Raw genomic sequence first — 14,473 nt, 5'->3', positions numbered from 1 at the left:
GCATGATAGTGCAGCAACAGCCCTCCTGTGCAGCTCTGGCATGATAGTGAAGCAATGCCCCTCCTGTGCAGCTCTGGCATGATAGTGCAGCAATGCCCCTCCTGTGCAGCTCGGGCATGATAGTTCAGCAATGCCCCTCCTGTGCAGCTCTGGCATGATAGTTCAGCAATGCCCCTCCTGTGCAGCTCTGGCATGATAGTGCTGCAACGCCTCTCTTGTGCACCTCTGGCATGATAGTGCAGTTACACACCTCCTGTGCAGCTCTGGCATGATAGTGCAGCAATACCCTTCCTGTGCAGCTCTGGCATGATAGTGAAGCAATGCCCCTCCTGTGCAGCTCTGGCATGATAGTGCAGCAATGCCCCTCCTGTGCAGCTCGGGCATGATAGTTCAGCAATGCCCCTCCTGTGCAGCTCTGGCATGATAGTGCAGCAATACCCCTCCTATGCAGCTCTGGCATGATAGTGCAGCAATACCCTTCCTGTGCAGCTCTGGCATGATAGTGAAGCAATGCCCCTCCTGTGCAGCTCTGGCATGATAGTGCAGCAATGCCCCTCCTGTGCAGCTCGGGCATGATAGTTCAGCAATGCCCCTCCTGTGCAACTCTGGCATGATAGTGCTGCAACGCCTCTCTTGTGCACCTCTGGCATGATAGTGCAGTTACACACCTCCTGTGCAGCTCTGGCATGATAGTGCAGCAATACCCTTCCTGTGCAGCTCTGGCATGATAGTGAAGCAATGCCCCTCCTGTGCAGCTCTGGCATGATAGTGCAGCAATGCCCCTCCTGTGCAGCTCGGGCATGATAGTTCAGCAATGCCCCTCCTGTGCAGCTCTGGCATGATAGTGCAGCAATACCCCTCCTATGCAGCTCTGGCATGATAGTGCAGCAATACCCTTCCTGTGCAGCTCTGGCATGATAGTGAAGCAATGCCCCTCCTGTGCAGCTCTGGCATGATAGTGCAGCAATGCCCCTCCTGTGCAGCTCGGGCATGATAGTTCAGCAATGCCCCTCCTGTGCACCTCTGGCATGATAGTGCAGCAATACGCCTCCTGTGCAGCTCTGGCATGATAGTGCAGCAATGCCCTTCCTGTGCAGCTCTGGCATGATAGTGCAGCAATGCCCCTCCTGTGCAACTCTGGCATGATAGTGCAGCAACGCCTCTCCTGTGCAGCTCTGGCATGACAGCGCTGCAACGCCCCTCCTGTGCAGCTCTGACATGATAGTGCAGCAATGCCCCTGACAGTGCTGCAACGCCTCTCCTGTGCAGCTCTGGCATGATAGTACAGCAATGCCCCTCCTGTGCAGCTCTGGCATGATAGTTCAGCAACGCCGCTCTTGTGCAGCTCTGGCATGATAGTGCAGCAATACCCTACCTGTGAAGCTATGCAATGACAGCGCTGCACCAACTCTCTTGTGCACCTCTGGCATGCTAGTGCAGCAATACCACTCATGTGCAACTCTGGCATGATAGTGCAACAATACCCCTCCTGTGCAACTCTGGCATGATAGTGCAGCAACAGCCCTCCTGTGCAACTCTGGCATGATAGTGCAACAATACCCCTCCTGTGCAACTCTGGCATGATAGTGCAGCAACAGCCCTCCTGTGCACCTCTGGCATGCTAGTGCAGCAATACCCCTCCTGTGCAACTCTGGCATGATAGTGCAGCAACAGCCCTCCTGTGCAACTCTGACATGATAGTGCAGCAACAGCCCTCCTGTGCAGCAACTCTGGCATGATAGTGCAGCAACAGCCCTCCTGTGCAGCTCTGGCATGATAGTGCAGCAATACCCCTCCTATGCAGCTCTGGCATGATAGTGCAGCAATGCCCCTCCTGTGCAGCTCGGGCATGATAGTTCAGCAATGCCCCTCCTGTGCAACTCTGGCATGATAGTGCTACAACGCCTCTCTTGTGCACCTCTGGCATGATAGTGCAGCAATACCCCTCCTGCGCAACTCTGGCATGATAGTGCAGCAATGCCCCTGCTGTGCAGCTCTGGCATGATAGTGCAGCAATACCCCTCCTGTACAGCTCTGGCATGATAGTGCAGCAATGCCCCGCCTGTGCAGCTCGGGCATGATAGTTCAGCAATGCCCCTCCTGTGCAACTCTGACATGATAGTGCTGCAACGCCTCTCTTGTGCACCTCTGGCATGCTAGTGCAGTAATACCCCTCCTGTGCAACTCTGGCATGATAGTGCTGCAATGCCTCTCTTGTGCACCTCTGGCATGATAGTGCAGCAATACGCCTCCTGTGCATCTTTGGCATGATAGTGCAGCAATGCCCCTCCTGTGCAGCTCTAGCATGATAGTGCAGCAATGCCCCTCCTGTGCAACTCTGGCATGATAGTGCTGCAACTCCTCTCTTGTGCACCTCTGGCATGATAGTGCAGCAATACCCCTCCTGTGCAGCTCTGGCATGATATTGCAGCAATGCCCCTCCTGTGCAGCTCTGGCATGATAGTGCAGCAATACCCCTCCTGTGCAACTCTGGCATGATAGTGCTGCAATGCCTCTCTTGTGCACCTCTGGCATGATAGTGCAGCAATACGCCTCCTGTGCAGCTCCGGCATGATAGTGCAGCAATGCCCCTCCTGTGCAGCACTGGCATGATAGTAAGGCAATGCCCCTCCTGTGCAGCTCTGGCATGATAGTGCAGCAATACCCCTCCTGTGAAGCTATGCAATGACAGCGCTGCACCAACTCTCTTGGGGACCTCTGGCATGATAGTGCAGCAATAGCCCTCCTGTGAAGCTATACAATGACAGAGCTGCACCACCTCTCGTGCAACCCTGGCATGATAGTGCAACAATGCCCCACCTTGCACAACTCTGCAATGATAGTGCAGCAATACCCCTCCTGTGAAGCTATGAAATGACAGCGCTGCACCAACTCTCTTGTGCACCTCTGGCATGATAGTGCAGCAATACCCCTCCTGTGAGCTATGCAATGACAGCACTGCACCACCTCTCTTGCGCAACTTGGCATGATAGTGCAGCAATGCCCCTCCCCTCCTGTGCAGCTCTGGCATGACAGCGCGTTAACACCCCTCCCCCTGTGCAGCTCCGGCATGAGACTGCAGTTTCCTGCGCATTGCTGGCGTGACGGTGCAGGAACACACCTCCACGCGCAGCAGCTCTTCCACAGTACTGCAATCTTTTCATAGGATTTTGCATAAACACGCGCTCTTAAGCCACATTCTCCTGTGCACATTTGCAGAGATGCTGAATCAGAACACGTGTTTGTGTACAGCACTGGCACTGTACTGCTTTATTAAGCACCAGTTTGTTCAGAACTGCTATTACACACACTCGATTAAAATGAACAACACCTACCAGTTCTGTAACTGCTCAGTGATGTACAAAGACCTGCAAGTGGGCATGCCTGTACTTTTCTCTCTCAACTCTGCCCACTACCCAGCTGACCTTAAAACCGCTATCTTTCTCCAAACATGCATTTCCCTCGGTGTTGTCCAGGATCACAGAGCTCGGCCGTCATTATAAGTGTGACAGTATTGTCCAAAAAATCTTAATCTTGGCAGAGACCAAAGATTTCACCATGCTTTAAGAGTCATTACTGCATGTAGACATCCATGGCCAAATGGCCTCAGAATCATAAAGACAGCCTGAGAACACGAACTGTGCATGTAATGATATTTGATATATGATATTGTATTTGTATGGAGCTCATACATACGTTTTTCAGAGAGCAGCGACGAGGCAAGGAAGGGGAACAATGGAGGACAAAACAACAATCTTACTAGGCCCAGTGACATTGAGAACGCGCAAGTGCAGGGGAGGGGAAGGGGGAAAGTGCAAGGGGAGGAGTGGAAAGTACTGAACACGGGATAAAACAACAACAGGTAGTGCAGCCAGCAGGTGGCAAGTGCAAGATTAGGGCGCAGACAGGGGGTGTCTGGTAAGTGCAGGTAAGGGGACTGTAGGGGTGAAGATACAGACCCAAGTGCAAGGATTGCCAGGAGGCAGTGCATGTGTGTGGCTTGGTGGGCAGGGACCTGGGCCTGAAAATCAGAGGGTAACCAGGTGCCTGGTGCCGAGGCAGTCAGATCAGCAGGGGAGAGGAAGAGTGAAGGCAGAAGCAAAGAGGAAGGTCTTGAGGTGCTTCCGGTACCGGAGATGCTTCTCCTCAAGTTTCAGAGAGGCAGGGAGGGGTATCTGGTCTTTCCATCTAAAGCCAGACCATCGAATACCACACCATCGAAAATTATTAATTGAACTGCCTTTCCATCGAAAAGCATATTCATTGAATAATATTCGATGGTTAATTTCGATGGATAGGGTTAGGGGTTAGGGTTGGGGCTAGGGTTAGATTTAGGGTTAGATTAAGGGTTGGGTTAGGGTTGGGGCTTGGGTTAGATTAAGGGTTAGATTAAGGGTTAAATTAGGGTTAGGGTTGGGGATAGGGTTAGATTAGGGTTTGGGTTAGGGTTGGGGCAGAGGTTAGGGTAAGGGTTAGGGGGAGGGCGTGGGAGTTAGGGGGTTGTGGGGGAACCCTCCCAATATATATATAAAAAAATGTTTTACATGCCAGTGCTGAAATTTCAGCACTGGACAGCTCCATGTAACGTTTTAATGTAGAAAATAAAAGCACCAAAATGCTATCTTTTACATTTAAAAGTGCATATCCATTCGATGGAAAAGATTCGATGGATATGTATTTTTAATGAAAAAGATAGAATGTCGATGCTTTTATTTTCGATGCATCTTTTTCGATGCATTGGCATTTCGCTGCATCGTTTTCGATGCAATGACTAATAACCGCAGGGAGGCTGTTCCAGAGGCAGGCCCCAGCCAAGGGAAGAGATCTACCCCAACTCGTTCCTTGTAGAAGCGACTGACCCTGAGGGAGTTGAAGATGAAGGAGTGAAGAGCTCAAGTGGGAAGGTATTTATGGAGGGAGAGTTGGAGGTATTGTGAAAGGCCCCAGAAAGCCTTGTGGACAATGCAAAGGGTCTTGAATTTAATCCTTGCAGCCATTGGGTGCCTATGAAGAGATTTCAGGGCTGGAGAGATACGATCCCAGGGCTTGAGGCCAAGGACAAGTCTCGCAGTCCTGTTCTGGATGAGCTGTAGAGGGCAGAGAGTAGAAACAGGCAGCTTAAGAAAGACGCTGTTTCAATAGTTCAGCCTAGAGAGCACCAGAGCTCTAGAGACAGTGAGCTTCTGGGGGAAGGAGAGAAAAGGAAGAATACCTCTGAGGAGGTGCAGTTGGTAGTTTGACTTCTTCGAGACATCAGAGATGTGAGGAGAAAAGGAGAGTGAGGAGTCGAAGGTGACCCCAAGGTTCTTAGCCTCACAGGTGGGAGCAGGAAGAGGGCCAAGGGAGGCCGGCCAGAGAGTGGCAGGAAAGGAGGTTGCAGGTGTGCGGATGAGGAGAATCTCCATCTTACTGGCATTAAGGCAGAGATTTTATTTTTATTTTTATTTATTCTTTATCAGATTATTGGCGGCACACCACTCCTGGATAGCAGAAGGACAGTCAGAGATGAGAGAAGGAGAAGAGGTGGCAGAGGGAAGCCTGAAAACGAGCTGAATATCATCTACATAGCACTGAACGCTGGAGCAGAGAGAAGCAATGCGGTGGGTGAGAAGTGCCAGGTATTGGTTGAAGAGCCAAGGAGAGAGGTTAGACCGCTGGGGAACACCACAGGTAGAGAGTGAGATAGAGGAAAGCAAGGACCCAAGTTGTACCTGGGAGGGTCGAACAGAGAGGAAAGAGGTCAGCCAGGCCAGAGCCTGATCGGTGATACCCAGGTTATCACGGAGATATAGATGCCAAGCTGTCTACCCCGCACACCGTGACTCGAATGGATGTCAAGCTGCCGACCCCCCACACTATGACTCGATTGCAAAGCTGGACACGTAGCAGAATGGATTGTCAATAAGGCCTGAAGTGGCATATGATTCTATCTGGTCCGAGTCTTCCATCACGGGTGTCCCTGCTGTGTGTTAAAGTGGCTCTATTAGCAGATTTGCCACAGCCCTGCCTACTCCCCGACACACACATTCCGCAGGTATCAGTGCTGCACTTCCCCTGCTATCTAATGGGAGCACTGAGGGTCACAAGATGGATCCTCAGACTGTCGATCAGTAGGCATTGCTGGAACACTAATCTACATCAAGGAAATGGCATACATCACTACCATGTCCAGTAAGGAAAATCATTCATTGCTTTCTTTTCCCACCAAGCATGCTCACTGCAGAGAAATGCAATGGATTTTATCTAAGACCCTTCTACGGTTCCTTTCCTCTTCCCCAGAGGATTGGGCCAGAAAGTAAACGGTGCACCGAAAGAAGGGGCGGCCCGCTCACATTCCGCTCTCCATCTCCTGACGCAGGAGAGGACACATTAAGCGCGAAGCTAGCTGGGAAGGAGCAGAGTCGCCGAGGTGCAGGGGCGTTGCTAGGGGGGGGCTAAGGGGGCTATAGCCCCTGATCTTTTGGTTGTAGCCCCGGATAGAATCTCAGGAGCTAGAGCCAAAAGACTAGCTAGCCCCCAGTCCCAAAAGTTCTGACATCAGCTTAGCCCCGGGTCTTTTCCAGACCTAGCAACTCCCCTGCCGAGGTGGATGTGGGATATGGGAATGGGGGGGTGCAAAAAAGGGAGAAATAAGGCTGATGTGAGCGATCGGAAACTGGCGAGCTGTTCCTTGAAGAGTAAGGTCTTCGGGTGCTTCCGGAAGTGTACAATGCAGGGGGCCAGTCTTGTGCTATCTGCATTGGTAATGGGGTGCATGGGAGGGAAAGGCCTGCTTGCTGGATGGTCTCCTCTTGCTGTTCTTTGTCTCCAGCGGCTGGTGCACTGGCTTCTCATTGGCCTCCAGGGATTGCCCATGCACAGAGATCTGTGTAGGTGATGCAGGCAGAATTGAACATGTGTGCTTGCAGGTGTAGCGTGTGCAGCTCCCCGAGGATGGGGGGTGGCGGAGTGGTGTAGTCAAATTGTCTTAGTCCTGGCTGTAGTGCTCGATGGCTTTCGGAGGGGCCAAGATGGCTGGCATCCGGGGCTTCTGCGAGTAGGGCATTGCCACCGTCGTCCAGGTGAGAGATGACTAAGGGTTTGAGGGCCACGCTCCCTCTTTCTGATGTCTGTATTGAATGAAAGGTTACAGGTGATAGTAAAGGCCGATAGATGTGTCACTGGGTGGAGCTTCATGAATGCTAGCCGCCTCTGGGCTTGCTTAGGAGAATGGATTCCGTCTTTGAAGGGTTAAGCTGGGTGTAGGTGCTTGGCATTCAGACTGGGATGAGTGCCAGCCAGTGCTTGAGTCGATAGATGTTTGTGCCACTCGCCTTCAGGTAAAGGTGTGCGTCATCTGCCATTAATGTGGGGTTGGTGAGGAGTTCCCCTCAGTGCCATCTCTAGGGAGGGCAAGAGGGTGCCCTGCCCCCCCCCCTTTCATCATGCCTGGCGGCCTTGCCCCCCTGCAGCGAGCAGTATGTAGTGCTGCTAGGCCCAATCGGGACGCAAACACACGAGAAGCATCACATCGTTCCCTTCGTGTACATTCCAGCCAGCTGCAATGTGTGTGCATCACAGGTCATGTGAGTTCCACCACAATACCCCCCTGACAAAATGCCTTTCTCATTCCGCGTGTGTTTTGGCTTCCTCCTATGTGCCATATCTGCAAAGGTGTCGCTGGAGAGCACACAGGCAGACTGGAAGCCCCAGACTCAACCCGATTGTGTTATGTTCATGTGGTGCATGCCAAAATAATCCAATACTCCATGTTGCGGTGTCAAGTGCTAGATGAGTTGATAATATATCACATGTTTAAGTATAGCGCCTAGTGCCTGATCTAATGTAATAGTACTCAGCTTATCAACCTCAGATGGATGAAGGGCTGGTTAAGCCCTGCCAAGGCTTGGAATTGTAACGTGCAGGTTGGTATGTTTCAGACTTCAGTGTTTAACTCACTGAGCTATCCACTTGCACCACAGTATGTTGCTTTCCCAAATGTGAAGTTAAATAGAAACTTTACTATGATATCTACCTACAACTCTTTCCTGTCCTTGGATCCCTCCAGTCCTTATGCAATACAAAATATAACATTAACATTGTGTTTAGAAAACGCGTGCTCTGGCCCCTTTCTCCTACTTCTAAGCATTGTAATAGTATGTGTGTTATCAAAAAGAAACATACAATCCTATCCGAGCGTTTCTTTGCTTCTTTGAGACGTGAGCGAATCTCATTTTTGCGCAGGCGGGTCTGAAGCTGAACGAGGCAGTGCGATGAATGGATTGGTAGAGAGATGATAGACCGGACACAAAACCAGGATGTTATCAATCTAGGAATTGGTTTGTCTCCCCCCCCCTAGTTTTGTCTAGGAACCCCTGTGTGCCCCCTCCAGATACAATTCCCTGAGATCCTGCTGGTTCTCCTCCCAGAGGTTGCATGCAGGGGGTGAAGGTACCTTGTGGAACTCTACTGGTTACTGGGCTGCGCTGGGATCTGTTGGGAATCCATCTGGATGAATGGGTCTCTGTTGGAGAGGTATGAAACGAACCACTGCAGGACTGTTGGAAATGGTCCTAAATGGGGTTTAATTAAAAAATTAATTGAAAAAAGTCGCCATTTTCGGCCGTCGCAATTATATGTGGTCGCAGTGATCACATAGATCCGGACTGTTCTGTCGAAGCCAATGCACGTGATGAGGATGTTGAGAAGAGCTTCATGGCCAATGGTATTGAAGGAAGCAGCGGGGGTCAAGGAGGACGAGTGAGCTTACTCCTGTGACACAGGAGCACACGTTTTGCATTGGCACTGCTGCGTCTGTGTTTGATCATGCTGTACTGCTCAAAAAAGCTGCGCTTCCAAGCACCAAGCGAGTGTGCCGGATTCCTGGGCTTGTGTGATTCGCAGCCTTAATCGGTGAAGGCATAGTCACTGTTTTCTCAATTGCTTAAATAAAGAACTTTTTTTTCTGCACTGCACCAGTGACTCCAGGGTTCGTCTTTTCCAGAATGGTGATCAAGGAATGTGTCTGGTAGACCGTTTGTGGTCCAATTTGTGGAAATTTCATCAGGGGAGTGTCTGCATCCAGCGGTCCAGCAGATCCCAGAAATGTGTTAGTAAGGAACAGGAGGAGCATGGTGGCTGCATGGAGGAGTAACATGGCACCCAAGAGGGCCACCAGCGCACAATGCCCTTAACCAGACTTTGCCTGCCAGAAGTACATGGCCCAAGCGGCAGGTGGTGGAAGTGGCACCAGATGGGACTGGCATGAAGTGGAAGACCCGGCAGAGTCTCCTCAGTGCTGGGGGCGCACACTGGCATGATGCTCACATCACTTTCCAACCGGCAAGGCAGCACCCCGGCGGGACCCGTACATGTGTGAACCTCAGCATGCATGAGGGGCTCGGTTCAGTGAAATTGAGCCTGCGGTGCCCGGGAGTTCTAGTCGTAGGCCTTGAGGTTTCTCTTTGTCCCTTGCTGTCTAGATCCCTGTGGTGAGTGGCACCAGCATAGAGGAAACTGGTGGAGCAGTGCATGCAAGATGCTTAGAGTCCTGCAGAAGATGGAGGAGGGTCGCGGCCAGAGCTCCAGGCACAGCATTTGTGTGGCTCTCCGGCTCTCCAGCCAGCAGCTGAGAGAGTGGTGACCTGGATACAGGGAGAGAATTTCCTGCAACCACATGTCAACGGAAATGACTCAACATGTACCCTTGCCATGCTCTGGCGAGTTTTCCTTCATTCACCTTGGACCAGCCACGGAAAGCCCTTTCTTTTCTTGGCCTGCTTATCTAGATGCCAATGAGGCACCTAGCCAAGCACGGGAGTAGCGCTCTGGCTCGCTAATCCTCAAAGCCACGTCCACTTTCCTACTAAAATTCAGGAAGCTTTCTATATCATCGCCTGAAACCTGTGCAAGTATGCGCCATCAACCATAGGCATCTAGCAGGAGAGCCAGGGACTACTTTCCAAAGTTTTATTATTTCATCTAAAAGGTATGATTTCTCAAAATCAGCGATGAATCAGTAAAATTGCCAAAATTGGGTAGGAGTTATCTGAGCATAGAGGATGCCCCGTGTGAAATATTGATGTCGAGGAAAGGGGTGTGTGTCTTGGCCACTGATGGGCACAAGCAGCACAAAAGAGGGTGAAGGTCAGAATGTGGCATTACCATGCACAAGCTTCCTAACAGGCCCGGTGACCCTGGGTCATCGAACCGGAAAGAGGCCGAAGCACACAACCCCACTGGACAGGCTGGGTTTGATGGTATGAAGTTGTCAGATCCGCGGAGTGGTTGGCGCCTCCTCCGTGGCCCAACACTGGGAATTGTGATCATACCCTTATCAATAGAGAGAGACCTCCCCAGAGTAATCCGTGGGAGAAATTTCGACGTAGGCCTTTGCCAAAGGCTCCCAGGACACCATCCCTCTGGCAAGAGTAAGCCTTCAGTGGGGCGGCAATTAGGGCACAGAAGGGGGTGGGGGGTCTTTTAAAAGGTCACTGTAACTCAGAGATGCGCAATGGCTTCTCTGCGTGTCTCAGAAGCAAATCCCCGCCCGTGCCATCACTGGCTTGGTCCTGCATCCCCCACTGAGGCCCTCACACAAGGACACTAGCTAGCGTTGCGGGTCAAGGGAAGGGGCGCCAGGGACAGGAAGCCAGACTCGCTCAGTCAGAAAGGTGTAGAGGACCCTTCTAGCTTACTCCCGGAGGAGGAAGGTAGAATAGTCCTGGCGTTGGCCAAACCCATGGACAAAGCTGCAGGCCAGTTGGCCAATGCCCTAATGTTACCAATTCTGCAGGGCAAAGGGAGTGGCTTTGTAGCGGAGTAACTGCATGGTCACGAACAGGGCAACCCTGGCGCAGGCAGATGATCCCCATAAACACGGGAAGGGGGCATCAACTGGTGAAGACCCAAGACCCCGCTGCTGGGCTGTCATAGTTGGAGGTTGCCAAGCCCGGTGCCTGAATCCTGAATACGGTGTGGCTTGTGGAGAGCATCTAGAGCCAACCTGGAAACCTATTGCCAACCCTGCAACGACTTGCATGGCCGGGGGAGGGCAGTGGGAATACAGTGCCAGGCCAAATGACTCCCTCCCAAGTCTGCTGTCTGTGGGAGTCGGGGGGGGGGTCAGCTACCTGGCGTGACTATCACTCAGACTAAATTACTGTAGGGCTGAGATAGGCCTGGAGGTAATCGGGTACTGCACTCCCAGTATTAGGGTGTATGTGTGGGGGTGTCGGGATGATGTGCAACATTGGGTGCCTCGTTCCAAGTCTGCAATCGTTGATTTGTGAGGAGGAGTGCTATATCGCTCTGCCGACTGGCATATATGTTGCATACATGTTGTTTTATGCCTGACCAAGCAAAACTGCAAATCAATTCATTTCAATGTTTTATCACACACATGTCTGCAGAAGCATGCCATTTCGGTCATGCGGCGTGTGCATGGTGTGTACCTAGATATGATACTTGCGTCTAATCGCATCGTTTCCCCGGGGGCCAGTCCCTCGCTGAAATGGCGACTATTGACAGCGGGCAACTGTGGGCATTGGCTCTCCCCGTGCAGGCCCTCTCCCTCGCCTGCTGCCTCGCGTCCATCCTTACACGGTGGCTCCTCCCCACGGCGGCCAGCCATATTCCCAAAGCCTTCACCCCCTGTCGCCGAGAAATGCCGACATGTCTACAAACCCCCCCCAAAACAAGCCGCGCAACAAGCCTGCGTGCCAAGCACTGGTCCGCCAGAGAGCACCCCGCCCCCTCGATGGCCATCTGATAGAGGGCGCCTCCCCGCCCCCACCCAGTTGCGCGCCTCTCGACTCTCCCCTCAGAAACAGCAGAGGCCACTCCCTGCTGCCAAAATGGAGTTGCGTGAGCACCAGAGGCTGAGAGGCACCCCGTGCCCGGTGGGCGGCCACGGACCATAGCCCCTTCACCCACCCTTCCGTAAGCCACGCTCCGAGCGTGGCTGTGAAGGATTGAGCCGTTTGAAGGGGGGTTTCTTACACCCACCCCGGCTCGCCATGGGCTCCAAGGTGGCAGACTTACCTATTAACACGGCCACTCTAGGTGCTGTCTTAATTAAGGGCTTTCGTGTGTGTGGGTGTGCCACTGTCTGCATTTAGACTGTATGGGGCACCTCGGGCTGCCCACCCTCCACAATAACAAATATAGTCCCCCCATCCTCTCCAGCCCATCCATTCACCCATCCTCTCCATGGCGTGCATAGATGCATCTAATCCATGCATCATCCCCTCCAGTCCATCACCCATCATTCCATCCAGCCTCCCCAGTCCGTCCATCCACCCACCCATCCTCTCCAGTCCATCCATCCATTCCTCCATCCTCTCCAGCCCATCCATTCACCCATCCTCTCCATTACATGCATAGATCCATCTACTCCATGCATCATCCCTCCAGTCCATCCATCCATCATTCCACCCATCCTCTCCAGCCCATCCATTCACCCATCCTCTCCATTACATGCATAGATGCATCTAATCCATGCATCATCCCCTCCAGTCCATCACCCATCATTCCATCCAGCCTCCCCAGTCCGTCCATCCACCCACCCATCCTCTCCAGTCCATCCATCCATTCCTCCATCCTCTCCAGCCCATCCATTCACCCATCCTCTCCATTACATGCATAGATGCATCTACTCCATGCATCATCCCCCCAGTCCATCCATCCATCCACCCATCCTCTCCAGCCCATCCATTCACCCATCCTCTCCATTACATGCATAGATCCATCTACTCCATGCATCATCCCTCCAGTCCATCCATCCATCATTCCACCCATCCTCTCCAGCCCATCCATTCACCCATCCTCTCCATTACATGCATAGATCCATCTACTCCATGCATCATCCCCCCAGTCCATCCATCCATCATTCCATCCATTCTCTCCAGTCCATCCATCCATCATTCCATCCAGCCTCTCCAGTCCATCCATCCATCATTCCATCCAGCCTCTCCAGTCCATCCATCCATCATTCCACCCATCAATCCATCCATCCACCCATCCTCTCCAGTTCATCCACCAATCCTCTCCAGCCATCCATCCTCTCTATGGCGTGCATAGATGCATCTACTCCATGCATCATCCTCTCCAGTCCATCCACCCATCCTCTCCAGTCCATCCATCCATCCATTCCTCCATCCTCTCCAATCATTCCACCCACGTATCAATTGTATCCACTGGACTACCCTCTCCAATCCATTCACCCATCCTTTTTATCCAGCCATTCTCTCCTTTACATCCATCCATCCATTTATTCATGTATCCATCCTCATCAGTCGTTTCAGCTATCCTCTTCCATCTTCCCTCTGCGTTCCATAAACCCACTCATCCACTCTTCCTCATCAATCCATCTAGCGCTACTCGTCACCGCACCCACCCAGCGTGTGGCAAACGGATCTTAGTGTCGCCAGGCTTGCAGTGGTTTTTAGCTGACCTGTTAGTAAACGTGCCCAGTCTTAGTTGCCCTCGTTCTAGTGCCCCCTGCGGGGCGGAGGGTTTGTGGGGGGGAGGGGGGTTCGTGGGGCATTATTTCTTTCTCGAGTAACAGACATTTAGATCGCCCTGTGGCGGTGGTCTAGCCTTCGAGACAAGTGGTCCCAACAGGGGCAACAAATCCACGGTTCCTCCATGGCAGCAGGCCATTCTCGGCGATCTGCCCTGTCTCGCCGGGCGCCACGGGCATGCTGCTGGCCCTGGCAGCTTGCTGCGTGCCACCTTTGCTGCACGTTGCTGACACCGCGCTGCCCCTACCAGTGTGCCCAGCCACACCCGTCTCTCTGGCGCCCATTTCTGCCCAGTACACGGCGAGCTCCCCTACCTGACACGGTGCTGGCCATGGCTGTGGTGGGCTGGAGAGATGCAGAGGGACCCGTTTGACGCAGACAGGGCCAAGCGGCCAGCAGCTGGGGATAGATGCGGGGCCGGGATGGAGAGAGCCGCCGGAGGCTGAGTCCTGGAAGGCGGGCGGAGGCAGAAGGATGGACGAGGGGTCGGAATGGAGACCGCTGGAGGGTGCAGAAGGGACCAGGGTGGAGAGCGAGAGCTGGAGGATGCCGAGTGCTGCAATGCTGTGGAAGCAGCTGACTGAAGAGGGGGGTGTCCCTGACTCAGCTCTGGGGGAGCAGGGAGGGGCCGAGAGGGAGGAGGGGAAGGGAGAAGAAAGGAAGACGGGTAGCAACTGGGGAGGGGCCACTGGAAGGGGACAGATTCATGTATGTATGTGGGTGTATAGTTCCCATTTTACCCTCCTCAGCGAGCTTCGACTCACTCTAAACCTGAAGAAATACAAACAATTAACGGCGGGATTGAGGGAACGCAGGCAGCCCCAGCAGACCACGAGCGGGCGGTGATGGCGGCACTAGGGCGACGTCCCTTATCCTGGGTCTGGATCTCTGCCTGCAGACAGAGGACACAGATACGCCCAGAGCAACGTAACCCCAGACCGGCATACACCCAGAATCGCACACTCTTATGA

At 52.8% G+C, this 14,473-nt stretch overlaps 1 protein-coding gene across 1 annotated transcript in view; it reads right to left on the bottom strand.

The window, feature by feature from the left end:
* STMN3 (stathmin 3) overlaps positions 1-14,092 on the bottom strand; it is a 240,715-nt gene extending 226,623 nt beyond the window's left edge. Inside the window, exon 1 of the mRNA XM_069650897.1 lies at positions 13,817-14,092. Within this exon, the coding sequence (XP_069506998.1) occupies positions 13,817-13,835 (19 nt within the window). The 5' untranslated portion in view covers positions 13,836-14,092. The remainder of the gene's footprint in view (positions 1-13,816) is intronic.
* Positions 14,093-14,473: the final 381 nt, after the last annotated feature.

Source organism: Ambystoma mexicanum, chromosome 3p (assembly GCF_040938575.1).
Source record: "Ambystoma mexicanum isolate Mex_15411 chromosome 3p, UKY_AmexF1_1, whole genome shotgun sequence".
NCBI classification, from domain to species: domain Eukaryota; kingdom Metazoa; phylum Chordata; class Amphibia; order Caudata; family Ambystomatidae; genus Ambystoma; species Ambystoma mexicanum.
The sequence above is the reverse complement of the archived record's forward strand: the minus strand, read 5'-3'. Positions and strand labels throughout refer to the sequence as shown.